We start from the raw sequence: 17,836 nt of genomic DNA on the forward strand, positions 1-17,836 counted from the left end.
TGGAAGCAGGAACGGGGCTAGTCCTGGGACAGTGCAACTAACCCTGGAGGAATGTTCCTTTTTCCCAACATCTCATATAAGGGGAGGCCAAGAGAGCAAAGGTGGCACGTTCCTCACCCAATTCCCGGGGGTGGGTGGGGTAATGAAAGGACCTTTGTTCTTGAGGCTTTTTTCTAACAGATGTAGGATCTGACCGGCCCCGTGGACATCAGAGGCCTTCTGGCTACCAGAGGATGTCGCTCTCTTGGCCAGATAGCGGCACATCTATAAACTGAAGGCAAAAGCAGCAGCAGACCCGGAGCTTTCTCCTTTCCCTGTTTCTACCTGAGCTGGGAAGTACCCCTTAGTGTACAGCGGCTGTGCTCTCATATACGCTCCTAAGGAGATTCTAGAATACAGAAAAGCTATGGCAGACATGAGACTGTTTCTTTTAATGGCCAACTCAACCCCATGGCTCAAAGCCAGGGTACCCATCTTGACTTGGCAGCATTACAAACAGCTCTAGGTCACAGCAGGCCCCTGGGGGAGGGTGTGTCCCCTTTCTACTCCCCCTACCCTTTCCTTTGGAAAAAGCTGCTGGAGGGATGAGGGGAGCATGTGTTAGGCAACTTCTACGTAGGGCGTCTCTGTTTTTTATCATCATTTTTGTGAGACTGGAGATTAAACCACAGGCTTTTGCACTAAGCTACATCCCCAACCCTTTTCCTATTTTTTATTCTGAGATAGGGTCTCACTAACTCATCCAGGCTGGGCTTGAACTTGCAAACCTCCTCCTGTTGCAGCCTCCCAGAGTGCTGGGATTACAGTGTGCACCACCATGACCAGCTTTGGCCTCTCCTCTTAAGGCAGCCAACAGCTCAGAAGAGCTAAAGGTTCTGCCAGCATTATGCCCCCACCAGATCACACTAAGAGGAAAACCAACAAATGGGCCAGGTACTTGACAGACGCTGTTCACAGGTCAATTCAGGCCACTTTCTGCAGGGCCCCAGACCAACCAAGCACTTCGTCCACTAGACTTCCTCAAAGCCAGCTGGCCAGCAGCCTGCAGGGACCAGCCCCTCAAAGACCCTCATCGTTATAAGTAGGTGCACGGGGCTTCAAGATGCTCTGAGGATTCTTCTCCACCAGAGGGCGCCAGCTCACTTCCCCAGTCAGAAGCAGATCCTCACCACTCATGGAGTCCAGGTACTGCATCTGTAGGGAACAGAGGAAAAGGATGGAACAAAACACATGCAAGGTGACAAAAGGAATCAGCTTCCCCAACAAGAGGAAGGGAAACAGAGCCACGGAGCTTCTGACCACCAGCTCTCAGATGTCCAGGTTATCTGATTAAGATCTGGGGAACAATCACTAGGGAGGCTCACTGAGAAGGTTTTAGGGAATTCCCTGGGACACGTTGGTATGGTGACACACATTCCAAGGACAATGCTCCCCTCACCATATCCTCCCTACAGAGTTCTTCAGGTCAGAAAGTCAACCTGTCACCCCCATCCAATGCTCCCAGGAGAAAGAATCCTAACTCTGTCTCTTCCTAGTTTCCTGGTGACCACTTCCCTCCTCTGAGATCTAGGCTTCTTCATCTGACAGGACAGAAGAAACGTGTGCCTCATCGGACTCAGAGAAGCATTAAATAAGGCACAAGCACAGTGCTGGTCACTCAAATGAGCTTTTCCTAACATGGATCTCTCCACAGTCCTCTAGGGGGCCCTGATGCTGGCCAGTGGGTCCAGCTTCCTGGTTCTAGGACAACTCTGCTGTTGAAGTGGTCATCATCCTAAAGATGCGCCTGCCACTGTCCTGTGCGCCTGCCACTGAGGCTTGGTGTTCCCACTGGAACCAGAAGCACCAAGTGCCATATATACCTGCTCGGCACAACTGAGAGCAACCATATTCCTTCTGGGCTTTCTACCACTTCTGCCTCCAGCCCCTCTGGCATAGAGGTGGTGAGCTCCAGATACCACTGCCTTGGGTGATGCCAGGCCTCTGGATGCTCTTAGGCCCACCCAGAAATCCACGTGCGCAGCCTCCTGTGGGGAGGGGACACTGAACAGAGGCAAATGGGAGAAGGTACAAGAGAAGGGGTTCAAAAAAAAAGCATTTAAAAAGAGAAAAGGGAGTCTCAGGAGATGACGGCAGCTCTGGGAAGATTCCCCAGGCTACCTGCTAGTACAGAGGACAGTAGATGAGAAATGCTGTCATGCAAACTGGTCACATTTAAGGTGAAAAGTGGACCAGAGCAGGAGGTGGCACTGGATCTGGACAAAGTTCCCTCAGGGGAGATGGAAGGAAGACCCAGGGCTTTATTTTAGGCCTTGGCTCAGCCCCTTCTAAGAACTAATCCCCCTGTTGCTCCATCTTCAGACTGCTGACCCCTGAAATCAATCCCAGACTCTCATACACACCTTAGGTCTGGAATCTCATGTGTCCTGTATCTCCTTGGGACAAGAAGCTCAACCAAACTATCTTCCCTAAAACCCATTCTCCTAGCCCAGCATGGTGGCGCACACCTGTAATCCCAGCACTTGGGAGTCTGAGGCAAGAGGATCACCATGAGCTCAGGGCTAGCCTGGGCTGCATAGTGAATTTAAGGTCAGCCTGAACAACAACCTGTCTCATAAAAGCAAAAACCAAAACAGGGCAGGCCAGAGTCCAGTGGGGTGGGAGTGGGAGTTTCTGCTCTCCCCTGTCTGTTCCCACCCAGTTTTGCCCTCCCATCCTCATCTATTCCCCCACTGGAGATGGAAGATCTTTTATTTTCTGTTATCTATAACCTCAGACTTGGGCCCCTGTTCTTTCTTCCCATTACCTTGAGTGACCTGGAGAGACAGACAGATGTCCCACCAGGATGGCTGGAGAAGGGCTTTTACTTATTACATAAAAATATTTTTAAAAATAAAAGAAAAAGAAAGTCATTTACGATGATTTCCTTCTACTCTACATTAATAAAACATTCATTTTCTACAGGTTCAAATGTTAAGGTTCTTAAATTAAAACAAACAAAAAATCAAAACCCCATTTCCCTTCCCAGCATCCTGCCCTAACCCCACCACTCTACCCATTTCTTTGGTTGCAAACTTCAGCATGGCCTGAGTGGTTATCATGCAACACCAAGTGTGGGACTCTTCTGCTCAAGGCCTAGCTTCCTGGTCTTCCCTGCTCCTCTGAGTCAGGACACAACTCTTTCTCCAGCCTTGCCTACTGTCTGCCTTACTCCAGGGCTGGCTGTGCACCTAACTGGCTCCTTGGTACAAGACTGGGCCTCATCAATCTCTGCCTCCCAGCACAGGACTGGGCACAGCCTAGACGTGCTGAGAGAACTCGATCTCCATGAAAGCTCCCTACTTTCCTAAAAGCCTCAACACTTTTGCCTGGCTTTCCCCATGGTCATGAGTTGTGTAGAGACATTAATTGTTGCAGGTTCTTCCTTTTGAGACCCTGGAGGGGTCCCAGCTGTGTCCTGTTGTGGCCTCTGGCACAAGGCCACCACAGCAGATGGAAAAGTTGGGTGGGTCTCTGAGAAAACAGCACTTGATTTGCCAACTGCTACTCTGTCTGAGGGCGAGTCCTGTCAACAGTGTGAGTCTCAGAATTCTCTGTGGGTGGAGCCCTCTGGCCGCATTACCTTCTTCCTGGCTCTGGACAGAAGAATGGTCAAACAGAAGTCCTGGCTTCTGGGGCTCTCTACTGTCTAGACCTAAAGAGTCTCAAGTGGACAAATCTCCAGCAACCTATTAGCTAGTCCTATTGGCCCTGGCTGCTCAAGTCCTGGTGTCTGCCTTTCTTTCTTTTACATTTTGGAGGCTTGAAGGCCAGTGATACAGGTGAACAAGAGACTTCACTGTGGAACGAGAGCCTTTCTGCCCTGCAGGCCAGGCCCAGGAAGCAAAGGTGTGACTCACCGACCGCCCAGGCTGATGAGCTGTCTGCAGCAGCTGAGACCTCTAGTGTTACAGGAATCACCCAACATGAGGTCGAGCCCAGTAGTAGAGGCTGACTCACTGGGAGACCCTGGAAAAGGGTCTGTGGCTCTCCCCTGTAGTACCCATCTAGAAAGTATGAGTTTCCCATCCATACAGGATCTGGGGGCAGGGAGATCAGTAAGTTCATTCTCAATGAATGTGAAAAAGCTCTGTGGGTAAACAGTGCTTCTCCTAGAAGCCTCAGAGTCCGGGAGCCCTAGGAACACAAAGGTCCCAAGGGGGGCTACTAGACAATGGAGAGCGGTCTGTAGAAGAGGCAGGGTGTGTCTGTGCAAGGCTGCAGCAGCCCAGCCTGCAAGAAGTCAGGAACAAGAAACGAGCCCTGGGGCTCTAAGTGGGTACAGAAGGCTCACTATGCCCCTGTCTTCCAGGACGCCATGGCCACACTGCAGGTAATAAAGTTGTGATGAAGAACAGCTATGGCTTTCTGAAAGCCAGAGGTAAGCTACTTTCCTCTCTGTCCCTATGTGCTGGGCCCCGAGTCTGGCTCATTCATCACTGGTGCCAGCCACTACTGGGAGCAGTCAGAGTTCCCTCAGCCTGGCCTCTGGCAACTTGCCTTCCTACGACCCCAGAAGTCCAGCACACACAGTGCTTGGAGGACTCACTTTTCCATAAGACTCTGTGTGTGTGTGTGTGTGTGTGTGTGTGTGTGTGTGTGTGTGTGTTGGGGGGAACACCTATCTCACTTGTTTCCTCACGTATTCCACCAGCAACTCAAGCTGTCGAGGGTCTTCACATTTCTGGTTGAAGAAAGTTCTCCAGAGGGCAGCAGCCAACCCGTGGTCATCTGAAAGGATCCCCTGGAACATAGAGTATAACAACTGGTCTTCCAGGGAATATCACAGTCATGACAAAGGGGGAAAAGGAACAAAGAACTGGTTTAAACTGTCTGCAATCCCAATACCCTGGGTGCCTGAGGCAGGAGGATCACAAGTTCAAGTCTAGTCTTGACAACTTAGTGACTTAGAAATTGTTTCAAAAAACAAACAAGAAAACAAGCTAGGAAAGTAACACTGTGGCAGCCTCAAATTCAATCCACAGTACAAAACAAAAATCCCCCAACAACACACAGAAACCCCACTCTCTCAGAAGGACCTCAAAGATACTAAGACAGGGAATGGGTCAGCTACATGGAAGGGGTTTTACAGGAACATGTGGTTCAATCCCTTTGGTTTTTATGGGGAAGGGTATAGAGATAAGGTCATGCTTTGTAGCCCAGGCTGGCCTTGAAACTGTGACAATCCCCCTGCCTTAGCTTCAAGAATGCTGAGGTTACAAGACATGTGCCTGGCCAACATCTTCACTTTATTTAGAGAAAGAATATGAAACCCAGAGGGGCCAAGTCACTGCTGAGGTGATGCAGGCTGGGACTAAGGTCTGGCTGGCCTCCCAGGCACATTTCTCCTCTCTACTGCACTGTGCCTGGCCCAGGAAGGGTCTGAGAGGCCACAAAGAATGACGGAGTGGCAGTGCCTCTGCTGCTGTCCCCGAGCATGGCAGGACTTCGAGCACAAGTTTTCTGAGCACGGAGCTGGGTGTGGACTACTCCCTCTCAGCCGATTCACAGGCACACACCAGCAAGACAGCCTGCTCTTTGGAAAAGAGAGCCAGGTACCTTTCTTTTACTGTTGCCTGTCTCTGGCCAATCATGAGCAGAACACGTTGCTCAGAAAGATCAGCAAGGGCCACACAGGGTGGTGTTCAGAGTCTGCACGAGTACACGCCTGACACTGCCCCTCCTGGAACAGGGAACTCTGCTGGGAAGCCTGGGGCACCTGAAGGGAAAGGCCTCAAGAAGCTGTTCTGTCTGGGAGTCAAGGCAGCATGCAGAACTGAGGTGCTGACTGGGGGAGTCAGAAGGCTGGACTGAGTCCTAGTACTGTTACTGCCACACTCAATGGTGGTGGCTAAACCTGCCTCACACTTCTCAGTTATTAGAAAGAGATGAAAATACTTGTCTACCACAGCATCCTTCAGTTAGGAAAATAAGGTAGTGTGAGCTGGGGATGATGCTAGGTGGCAGAGAGCTTGCCTAGCACCAACAAGGCCCTGGGTTTAATCCCTAACACCACCCCTCCCCCCAAAAAAAAAGTATAAAAGCACTTTAAAATGCAGTATCTTGGCTACAAGGACTAGGCGCATACTTTGGCTGGCAGCTGTGGATACAGTAGAGACAACAGTGGTATCTGGGAACCAGATAGCCTGAGTTCAAATGCCAGCTCTGTCACTTGATGGCACATGGCCTTTGAAAAACCACTAGTCCTCCCTGAGCTTCAGTTTTTCATCAGTTAAACAGACAACAGTCTCACCCCACAGGGTTGTTGTGAAGAGACAATGGCTATGAAAGACTCCTTATACACTACAAAGACACAGGAGCATTTCTCCTGTGTGTGTCGTGGTCCGGCCTCTTGGTCCGGCCTCTTGGTCCGGCCTCTTGGGCCCTGTGATAGAGGAGGCCTGCTGCCAGGAAGGACCATATCCAGTGTGGGGAGCTGACAGTTTGGTGGGGTGCATTCCACTTGCTCCATATGCCCTCTGCTAAACATCTCCATGGTTCCACAGTTGAAGACTGTCCTGGCACCACAGCTGAGTCAGGAAAACCCTGCCTCTCTTGGCAAATGGCAACATAGGCCAAGGACAAGCTCAGGCATGTCACCATTCCCCACTCTATGTGCCAACACGACACCCTGCCAGGGTCTGGAGTGCTCTGGGCACAGCCTGAAGTACTGCTGGAAGTGACCCACGTGTGGGATATGGGAAGGACCAGGCATGGAAATGTGTGCCTTGGGATCTAAAGCATGAGCAAAGCCCAAGATAAGAAAAGCCTAGTCACCATGACCTTCTCCAGACAGGCAGCCTCAGTGTGGGGGAGATGGCTGAGATGGGGTAACCCACAAGCAGGAGCTCCAGAACAGTGGCCCCAACAGCACTGCTTGCCCGGGATGGTCAGGCCCTCCACACAGCTGGCTCTCCATGACTACATACAGAACAGATATCATTAAACCTGTTTGAAAGCTAAGCATGGAGGTTCAGGGGTTCGTGTGCCAACTGCAATGGAAGTAGAACCAGTGTGCACCACTGAGGTCAGAGGGTGGCGACTGCCTAGCTCTGGACACAATGCAAGCCCTGGCACATGATGCGAGGGCACAGAAAATGACCAAATCCAGCGGCAGCCTTCTCTCCTCAAGACTGTTGCTAACTCGGTGAAAACTAATGGGAGAACGGTCTAAGGATGCAAAGTAGTTTAAACTAAGAAAAGGGAAGAGGTTATGTGGGAGCAAAACATTAGGTGGCACAACAATTCTCCCTTGGACAGCAGGAGGTAAAGGTGGAGAGGACTTACAACAATGGGAACAGCCCACAGAAGACCTGGACTTCCATAGAGCAATTTGGACTTCATGAAAGAGAAAAACAAGAAGGTTCCAAAAGTGTGCAGGAAGAGAAAGCAACCCAGCAAGACAGTAGAAAGAGGTGGTGCCGAGAGAACTTCCTGACTCCATAACGGAGGAGGGGATGTTCCGCACAGTCTACAGAGGCCTCTGCCACATGCAGTCAGTGAGGACCTGAACTGTGATCACCACAGATGAGAAACTGGATTTTTAATTTTACCTAATTTAAGTAAAAATAACTGCATGTAGCTAGTACTGGATACCTCCCAAGCCTTGTAATTCCAAAATACTCTGCAAAACACAGAATCTCAGACCCCACCCCAGACCCACCAAATCCAAATCTGAGTATTACACTGATCAGAGTATTAAATCTGATCTCTTTAAAATTTAAGAAAAACTGTTCCAGAGTTACATATTTAAATTCCCTGAGATCTTTTAAATTACAGATGCCTACCCACATCAATTGAATCAGAAACTTTGGGGCACAGGGCCAAGACCCTGGTATTTCTAAAAACTGTCTCATGTAATTAGCATATTCCCAAACTTTGGTCCCTGAACAGTCACCTGGGGTGCTTGCTGAAGCCTCAGGCAAAACTGCCACTGAACAGAGAGTGTTGTCTGAAGTGCTAAGGGGTTGAATGTGAAAGGCACTCCAGGGGACTCTTGGGAAGGGCAATGTTCAAGTCAAATGGCTCTGTCAGAGCAGACAGGACTGGGGACTAGAGTCAGAGAACAGACAGGATTATTACTGATCCTCACAAAAGCCAATTGAGCCTACTCACCTGCAATGGAGACCATAAACAAATGCTAATAGAGTTATATTTCTCATTCTTTTATACATTGTAAGGTTTCTGAAGTCAGAATGTAATCAGTAAATATAAGTATCAGATTCACCAATATATTCCCAATGTAAGTCAAATCTATAGAGACAAACAGTATAATGATGGTCACCAGGGGCTAGGAATACATTCACAGGCTATAAATACCACAACACGGATGACCCTGGAGGAAAATGATGGTTGCCAGTGCTAAAGAGGGTATGGGAGTTAATGTTTAATGGATACAGCGTTTCAGTTTGGGAAGGTGGAAAAGTTCTAGATGGATGGTAGGAATAGTTGTATAACAACAGGAATATTTAATGCTACTCAGTTATGTACACTGAGAATCAGGGGCTGGGGAGATTAATCCCCGGTACCACAAAAAAAGAAAAAGAAAGAAAGAAAGAAAGAAAGAAAGAAAGAAAGAAAGAAAGAAAGAAAGAAAGAAAGAAAATCAGCTAAATGCACTTGGGAGGCTGAGGTAGGAGGATTGCCATGAGTTTGAGGCCAGTCTGGACTTCATTTTCAGGGTGGGCTGAGCTGGCCACAAAAAAAAAAAAAAAAAAGGATGAGATGCATCTGTACGTTCTGAAGTGAAAGGATTCCTAGGATACACTGTTCAGTGAACAAAAAGCAAGTCCTCCCCACTCCTTTTTCTTGTCAGTGCTGGGGATCAGAGCGTCAGACACGCTGAGCAAGTACTCTACCAGTCAGTCATATCCTGTCACTGGGCTTTCTATTTTCTATTTTTGACTGCTTGTGTAGTTTTATGAATTTTTAAAATGAATATATGTTGCTTTTATAATTAAAACAAAAAAAGTATGTATAATTTGTCTGGAAGATTCTGGTGTTAGCTGGGTTTGTACACTGATTCGCCTTTGTCTTTCCAGCCAGCACCCAGGGGCCTTTCAGCAAATGCTGACTGGTTGAGCAATCTGACCATATTATATAGTACTCTCTTTCCTAAACGAGTCAGTGAAAATAGAGAAGTAGATGTTGAGCTGTAATGGACAGCACATCCCGTAAAGATGGTCCTGGAAGTTTCCTTCAGATGCTGTCATCAAAAGCCTTTGCTGGAGGAGGCCATTGTTATGGCTAAGGCTTGGCAAGTGATCTTACCTCATCATATCCCAAGATTGCTGCATAGAAATTATTTGTCATGAGGATCATGTTCTTCTTCAGGATGTAGGGATTAACCTACAAAAACAAAGAGCAAAAACAAAAGTATTAAAGAAAGGAAAAAACCAAAAAGTATGCTCTTTGGCTCTGAGCTGTCACAGGCTGTTAAAAGAACAAAGAGAAAGAAACTCTCAGAAATCAAACTGTCAGTCCATTCCCAATTCCCGCATCTGTCAAGATTCTCACTGATTTGCCAACTTCTTTTAGGTTTCTGTCCCAAACTACACAAAGCAGTCAGTTTAATGAACTGATCTCCAGCTACATGTCTGGTTTTGTGCCGGATGCTCTGAACACAAAACATAAGAAACAGTATCTTGGTCGAAGGAGACCTTAGTCTAGTATAGTGTGGGAAAACAGGCATTTAAACAAATTGCTGCACGAAAGAGCCTAAATTCAAGCCCAATCTGGGCAATGTGGTGACTGTTTCAGGCCCTGTCGCAACTAAACAAATAGAAAAAAGGAAGATGTAGCTCAGTGAGAAGACCCTGTATTCAATTCCCAGTACTGCTGGGGAGATAGCTCAGGGGCATAAGCACCTGCCTGGTAAGCGCAAGGTCTTGAGTTCGATCCTCAGTACCACATGCACGCACACACACACACACACACACACACACACACACACCCAAACATTTAAAAACTATTATAGCCTACTGCCTCTCAAATCACATTCTAATCACATTCTAAGTGTGCTGAGAGGCGAGTGAATTTCTGTGCAGATGAAGAGTGCACAGGAACTGAGAGGAGTCTAACAGAAGAGAAGCCCAATGAGAGAACTTCTGAAGCCAAAGGAAGAAGGTAGGCAAAGGTGAATGGCTGGAGAAAGGACATTTAGGGAGTGCTGGCCGGCTGGGCGAGCAGGCAGGACCGCCAGGAAGGTATGCTGAGGTCAGGCTGGCAAAGGTCTCCAGAGAAAAACAAAAGGAAGAAAGCTGTCAGAAGTGGGGAGACAGGTGAAGAAGCGCAGAACTGTGAGACACGGAGAAGGAAGGAGGCCTCTGAAGCTGTGGCGAGCCAGGAAGAGAGGGGCGGGTCAGGAGTCAGACTGCAGGCTGAGGTGACTTAGAAACCCAATTCCTGTGAGACTGGAGATCCTGGTGGACTCCTGGAGGACGACCAGGAGCACCATCCGAGCCGGAACTGAGGCTCACTGAGTATCTTTCACAGGGTGAAACTCTGACCTGCAGGCATACTGCCACGTGCGTGGGGGCATGACCCACAGCTTAGTCTTCTCTGGGATCCCAGCAGAAAGCCCACGCAGTACGGAACACAGAGTAAGTAAGGACTCACTGCCTATTTAACTTGACAGGTATTAGAAACATTATTTGGAACTTATTATGGAGAATAAGACTCGTATTTAACAACCCTCTCTACAACCACATCATTTACACTTACTGAGCACTTGCAGGGGATCACTTCCTCTCATTCACAGCAGAGGGAAACATGTTACAGTCAGCTATAGGTGACTGAGACACTTGGGGAGGTGAAGTGATTTACCCTAGATCACACAGCAAGTCAGCGATAAAGCTGAGACGAGCATCCGCTTCATTCTGAATCCAAAATCTGTGTTATCCACATACCATGGATTCCTGTATCCCAGACAAGGATCATAACTTAAAAACTAAGTGACAGGGCTGGGGACATAGCTCAGTGGCACAAGTGCCGGTCTGGCAAGAGCAAGGTCCTGAGTTTATGTCCTGGTATTAAAAAAAAAAAAAGACTTAAGTGATTTTATCTTGTGGTTTATAAGTGGTCTCTGAAGAAGAGCAGAAAAAGTAAAAAGATTCAGAGTCAGAAAACCTGGGTTCAAAGTGACAGTTCTACTAGGTAGATCGAGATGCTATCAAGCAAGTCTATTCCCCTTTCTGAGTCTACTCCGTTGGCTTTTAAAGGCTCCAAACACAAAAGCTGTCTTCAAGAGCCAGTGGGCAAGTATGTATTCACTCATTAATTTAACAACATAGGCTGAAAGCCTTGCTAACTGCACAGCGCTCTGCGAATGCAAGGAATTATGAGTAATACCTTCTGGTTTGTTTATATAAAACTAAAACCAGTTCCAATACTTTATAGTCATGGATAATTTTCAAAAATGAAGACAGAATTGTGAAGCTCAAGGCTGGAAAATGTGAAATCGGTGGTAGCTGGGAGGGCAAACCATGACCTTTCCCACCCACCTTCAACCTGGACCACATTAGCCATTATCTTGTGGTCTCATGGCTCCACATACGCATCTCCCCCAGTACAAAACACGGTTGAGAGTTGCTATGGACCCGCCTCTCCCACCAGTTTGGGAGCTAATCAAAGGTCTGAGGAACTAAGACTGATTAATCTCAGCACTCCAACACCTGGTCCAGGGCCTGGCCCGCCGCAGGGGCTAAAACAGGCATTCTAAATGAATCCTTCCAAGGGCACCATTCATAGCATATGTCCAATGACCAGCTGTTTTGGGCATTTTGCTGTTGATCAGCTCCTAGGTTTCTTTTCTTTTCTCTTTCTCTCTTTTTTTTTTTTTTTTTTTTGGCAGAACTGGGGATTGAACTCAGACCCTTGTGCTTGCCAGGGAAGTGCTTATTCTACTGAACCGTCTCCCCAGCCCCTCTTCTAGGTTTCTGAAATCTCAGATACATATACTGCCAAACTTCCACCACAGCATCTTCCATGTGGCTTGGGCTGAAAGGAGTTGAGAAATAAACCAAAGGGAGTTCATCTCTTCTGTCATGTGAGACATCAACACAGCCCTCCTGGGAATCATTTGGGGCTCTCTCACATCAGCTGTTCTAACTTTGAGAGGGATCAGAGCCACAAAAGCACAACTTGGGGGTGTCAAACATGAAGGCAGAAGCACATCTCCAAGAAAAGCATTCATGGAAGCTGCTCAGTAGAGCTGGCTTCCCTGTTGCATCATGTCACAAATTCTGGAGCTCCAGTAGTCCTCTGAGATCACCCAGCTCAATACCTCTGAGCAAACTGAACTGAGGTCTAAAACGTAGAAGAGACTTATCCAAGGCCACGTCAAGTTAGTGTCCGAGCCAGGATTAGAATCCTATTTCTGGGCAAATACTTTTCCTACTTCACCATCTACAGAGCATTTCTAAAGATCAATGAGACATTAATTTATAATCAGTTCTTGCTTTCCAGCAAGGTCCAAGTACGTACAAACTCATTTTGTCCTCTGGGATACACCTGCATCCTGCTGGCTGCTATCCAGGAAGAACAAAGAGTGGAGCTCCTTATTAGCCAGGTTCCTCTGCCTCCTGGCTAACTGCAGTGACCTGTAAGCTGCCTGTCCCGCTCACCTCTAGTTGTGAGATGGCAAGCTACCTCAGCCAGGAATGGTTTTTAGATATCATCACCCATGCTGGATTAGCTCATGGAAAAAGCCAGCCTGGAAGAGGGTAGACGCTCAATCAGTGCAGACACATGCTCTGGAGGCAACAGGTGAGGGTAAGCGACTGCAGCTCCTCCACTGCTGGGCTTACCCACCTGGCCCTTCCAGCCAGGAAGAGTTGGATAGTCTCTGTGGTGAGCCCCTGTTGAGTTTTACTCCCGTACTTAAGCTTGTGAGCTGGTGTGCAGGTTTCTTGTTTCCCCAGTGCCAGGTCGGCCTAGGTGTAACCCATGGATACACATATGCCCCCAACTGCAGAGAAACTCCTCCCAGGTAGAGTGGGGCCATTTGCTTATTAAAGTCTTATCCTTTTCATAGTGCTTTGCTTTTATAAAAACCCATACATACTGTACTGCCACATGGGAAAAGTTCCTTTTATATCAGTTACTCATATTTTCCCATTTATTTAAGCTATTAAAATTCATGCAGATATTTTATAAGCCACCAGGATTCGTGACTAGTATTACTGAATGTTTAATAATAAGCTAAACAGAAGAAATCAGAGGGTTAAATGATGACTGCAATTCCTGTAATGACTTAATTAAATTTTTATTGAGTACATAAACTATGATGTCATTTCTAGCCAACCATGGCTCTGCTTTCCTAGCATGTCACAGGGTGGGAGCTCTCAATAGGAGACGTGGCTAAATGAGCAGCAGGTCTCTGCTGAAATGGGGAGGGGAGCAAGGCTCATGGAACACACTCAATAAATTATCCGTTCATTTTTAAACAAAGTCCATGAGTTATAATATATTTGCCATGCACTTTTTATGACATAATAAAAATGTTACCTTAAGGATTACTTAACACATACTACAAATGTTATAGCAGAGGCAGGCACAAGGGGCAAAGAAAACAAACATGAGCAGGCCAGGGACGGGTCCTGGAGTTTATGTCCCGGGGGAACAGCACAGTATATTAAAAAGGGAATGCAAAAAAAGGGGGATGCAAGAGTTCAGGGTTACTAATCAGCAGATTAATGAATGAGACAACCAATGGGGAGCACAAGCAATAATGAATCTTGCAAGGCACATGTTTAATTAACAGCATTCTCAAGGAGGAATATTAGCTTTAAAGAGATGCCAGTTCATTTGAGGCCAAATCACTGCTCTTTCCTTTTTCCTTATTGTGGCTGTTAAAGACATTTATGTGACTGCTTAACAGAGGAACCAACTATGCAGATACAGGAACTAGTGGAGGAATCAAGCCTTCATCCCTTCCTGAGCAGCGCTTGGTCATCTTTCCTGCTTCACCTCCTCTGGCCTTCCCACCTTCCCCCATCCTCCCGTCACAGTCAGCCCTGTGCTCTCTGGCTAGTCATGCTATCTATGGCTCTCAGCCACAGTACCACTAGGAATCCTCTCTTGATTTACTGAGGCTGACTCGTTATCTTCTAAGATCTAGCTCATAAACTACATTCTCTACAAAGCCTCTCCTCTCTCTAGTCTACAGGTACCACAAAAGTGATTCAATCTAGAAATAGGTCCTATAATTCACTGTTTACCAAACACCAAGAACTATGCTAAGAGTTTCTACACATTAGCTCACTTAATCCTTTCTGATGAGTCTATGAGGTAGGTACTGTTATAATCTCCACTTTAGAGAGCAAACTGATATGTAGAAAAGTTAAAGCTATGCAGCTAGAACTACTGAGGTCAAGATTATAGTATAACTACAAAGATAATATGCAATGTATCCATTATTGTAACTGTCCTACTAGCCTGTTTTGAAACTGTTTCATTGCTATTTTATGTTTTTTCTCATTAAAATGAATTTTTAAAAAAAGATTATAGCACGGCTGGGTGTGGTCAAGCGCACCACCTACCTACCACCCGGGTGGCTCCAGCAGGAAGAATACCATGAGTTCAAGGCCAGCTTGGCCTACATAGTCAGTTCAACGTTGTCCTCAACTACATACCAAGGCCATGGGGAGTAGTGGGGGATAGATTATAGCAGAAAATGGCCCAGCTCCATTGATTATCTATGTTGGCACAAGCCCCATAAACAATGTGGCTGTTCTTTCACATGCCCTACATCTGAGGTTATCTGCACAAGCAGAACTAAAAAGTGCTAATGTGAGCTGAGGATTTAACATACACTAGTAGAGCATTTGCTTAGAATGGACAAAGCGCAGTTCAGTCACCATACCATCACCACTCACACACACTTGAAAAAAGGTGCTATTGTGGCTTTGGGCCTCCCAATTTGAGTCCACTAGGTCACCAGAAACCCCTAATATATCCCAGGAATGCTCCTGGGGAAAAAGGGTTAAGAGTTGGGAAAGTATAATAATGTGAGGGGATGGGGAAGGGAAGAAGGTTGGTGTGAAAGACAGAACCAAGGAGCACCAAGGTAAAAATAAGCATTAAGGTTACTGGTTTGTCACAAAATCATTGATAGCAGTGGGCTAAGCATCTGTTGGAAAAAATTAATGACAAGTGCCTGCGAGATAGTTCAGCAGACTAAAGCACCTGCTTAGGCAAGCTCAGGTAAGCATAGGGACAATGGTTAAATCCCCAGCACCACATGCCATGCTGGCCCCACCCCCAAGGCAGGCTGAGTTGGCCACAGAGTCCAGGTAGGCGTAGTGGCACACACTTGTTATCCCAGCGCTGGGGAGGCTGAAAGCAGGAGGATCACTATGAGTCCCAGCTGCATAATGAGACCCTGTAACAACCAAATACATTATTTTTTAAATTTTTTTATTTTTAAAATTTATTTTATTTTATTTTATTCCTATAATTTTATTGAGAAATAAATAGCAATGAGACAGTTTCAAATCAAATTGGTAGGACAGTTCCAATAATTAACACATTGCATACTGCCTTCCTAGTGGTTATTTGTTGTACAAGATGCTGACATGATATCCTATTTACAAACACTATTAGAACAAATGCCTCTATTCCTTGAATTAAGAGAATGTAGCTATATATCTATCCTAACCATTTTGAATACACAGATACAAAATGGTCATTCATCTACATCCCCTTTTTTTGTTTGACAACCAAATACATTAAAAAACAACACACACACACACACACACACACACACACAAAAACAACACAAAACAAATAACAATTAATGACAAAGGGTGGCTAGAGTTGCTCAGTGAAGCCTAAGGAATACAACAAATTCATCACAAGTCAACAATACAGGGCTGGTGAGATGGCTCAGTGGTCTAAAGCGCCTACTTAGAACAAGCTTACCAAATCACAGGGACCGCGGTTCGATCCCCCAGCACCACATGCCAGCCAGACCCGCCCCCTGGTGGGCTGAGCTGGCCACACACACACGCACACACGCGCACACACACATAAATAAAATTTAAATAAATAAATAAAATTGGAAAATATCCTGAGACTACAACATTTAAAAAAAAAAAAAAAACAAGTCAACAATACAACCCAAAAGACGGCAGTTTCAGTCATTTTTGGTAGACAGTAATGCCTGTGCAACAGTCTATAATGCCAACAGCATGTGCTACAGCCAGTGGTGGAGAGCCTACAGCACACATGCTACCGCCAACTAGTTGTATTTTTGAAGTCTCTACAAGGTTCACCATCACTGGACTTCAGGCTAATGTCATGGCAGAAATTAACCCGTGGGGGAACATTAGAAGAGATACGTTAAATGCAGCGAGAGCAGCCACAACAGTGAGAATGGGGATGTAGAGAGACCATTTATAAAAATACACACTTGGATTTTTCACTTACTTGGATTCTGACTAAAAAATTTATTGACAGTCTTTCAGCAATGACCAAAAAATACAAACAAAACTCAGTGTGTGTATGTGTACTTGTATGTGGCTGTGCACACAGTGTGCAGTTCCAGAGAAAACTGTTAATGCCATGAAGAAAAGGAAAAATAAAAAAATAGGGCAGATGCACAATTTCAATTTCTTTTCCCTTTTTAGAAAATGATCTGAACATTTGAATAAGGCATGTTCTAGTTGTGATGAAAGGCCAACCTAAACAAGGCATGAGATGATCCTTTTAAAAAGCCAGTTTAAAAAATTATGTCAAACTTTTAGTGCACCAGAGAAGCTGGGTATATAGAGAGGCTTTAAAAAAATTTTTACTTGGTGTGGTGGTGCATGCCTATAATCACAGCCCTCAGAAAGCCAAGGAAGGGGAGATGGCTCAGTGGAATAAGCGCTTCCCTGGCAAGTGCAAGGGCCTGAGTTCAATCCCTGGTTACGCAAAAAAAAAAAAGAAGGCCAAGGAAGGTAGAAGGACTGCTGTGAGTTCAAGGCCAGCCTGGGATACATAGTAAATTCAAGGCCAGCCTGAACTACATAGTGAGACCCTGACTCAGAAAACAAAGAAAGAAAAAACCCCTTCTTTATTTATTAAAAACCCTCCAGTTTTGTTGCTTGTGATCTACCAGTACACATTCAGTGTCTACACTGCCAGATGATGTCCTGAAGAAAAAGTTACATGGCTGGCAGGCAGAATTCCAGAACCAGCAGCCTTAATTTCTGAATGACCACAAACTATAGCCTTTTCTAGTTTTGTTAAATAGCAAATCAAGGAAAAAAAAAAAAAAAAGGTAGCTGTCTTTGGAAATTGCAGTGATTAACTGGCAAAGCACTCAAACATACCCATAAATCTATTATTACTCTAAAAAGCAGCTGATGGGCACTACTTTAACACCCTGGGAAGACTAGACTGTCTTACCATTTAACCCTCTTCTATGTCAAAGCATACAAATCCAGGGAACAAAATATTACCTACTTTGATTTCTGGAAGCTTCTGACTATATCCTGTGTGGCAAGTCTCACGCTTACTCCCGGGACACAGGTCAATATTCGGCTTGGAAGAGTCCCGATGGTAGAGCACTAAATGAAGTCATCTTGGAGCTTTCCCCATGGTTTGTTCTTTTCATTTTTCTTTTCTTTTCTTTGTTTATTTTTTAAGACAAGGTCTCCCTGTGTAGTTTAGGCTGACTTCAAACTCACTATGTAGCCCAGGCTAGCCTCAAATTTGAGGGGATCCTCCTGCCTCAGCTTCTCGAGTGAGGGCCACCACACCTGGCTTCATAGTTCATTCTTTCTGTTTCTTTTCTTTATTTTATTTTAATAAT

The 17,836-nt window shown here is 46.0% G+C and overlaps 1 protein-coding gene across 2 annotated transcripts in view; it reads right to left on the bottom strand.

Moving 5' to 3' along the window:
• Positions 1-764: 764 nt before the first annotated feature.
• LOC101574099 (ubiquinol-cytochrome-c reductase complex assembly factor 1) overlaps positions 765-17,836 on the bottom strand; it is a 114,092-nt gene continuing 97,020 nt past the window's right edge. For both annotated transcript variants that reach the window (XM_023714850.1, XM_023714852.1), the window contains exons 8-10: positions 9,310-9,387; positions 4,670-4,783; positions 765-1,194 (exon numbers count right to left, since the gene is read on the bottom strand). In XM_023714850.1, coding sequence (XP_023570618.1) covers positions 1,060-1,194; positions 4,670-4,783; positions 9,310-9,387 — 327 coding nt within the window. In that variant the 3' untranslated portion in view covers positions 765-1,059. The remainder of the gene's footprint in view (positions 1,195-4,669; positions 4,784-9,309; positions 9,388-17,836) is intronic.

Source organism: Octodon degus, unplaced genomic scaffold (genome assembly GCF_000260255.1).
Source record: "Octodon degus isolate 3935 unplaced genomic scaffold, OctDeg1.0 scaffold00037, whole genome shotgun sequence".
Taxonomy (NCBI): Eukaryota; Metazoa; Chordata; class Mammalia; order Rodentia; family Octodontidae; genus Octodon; species Octodon degus.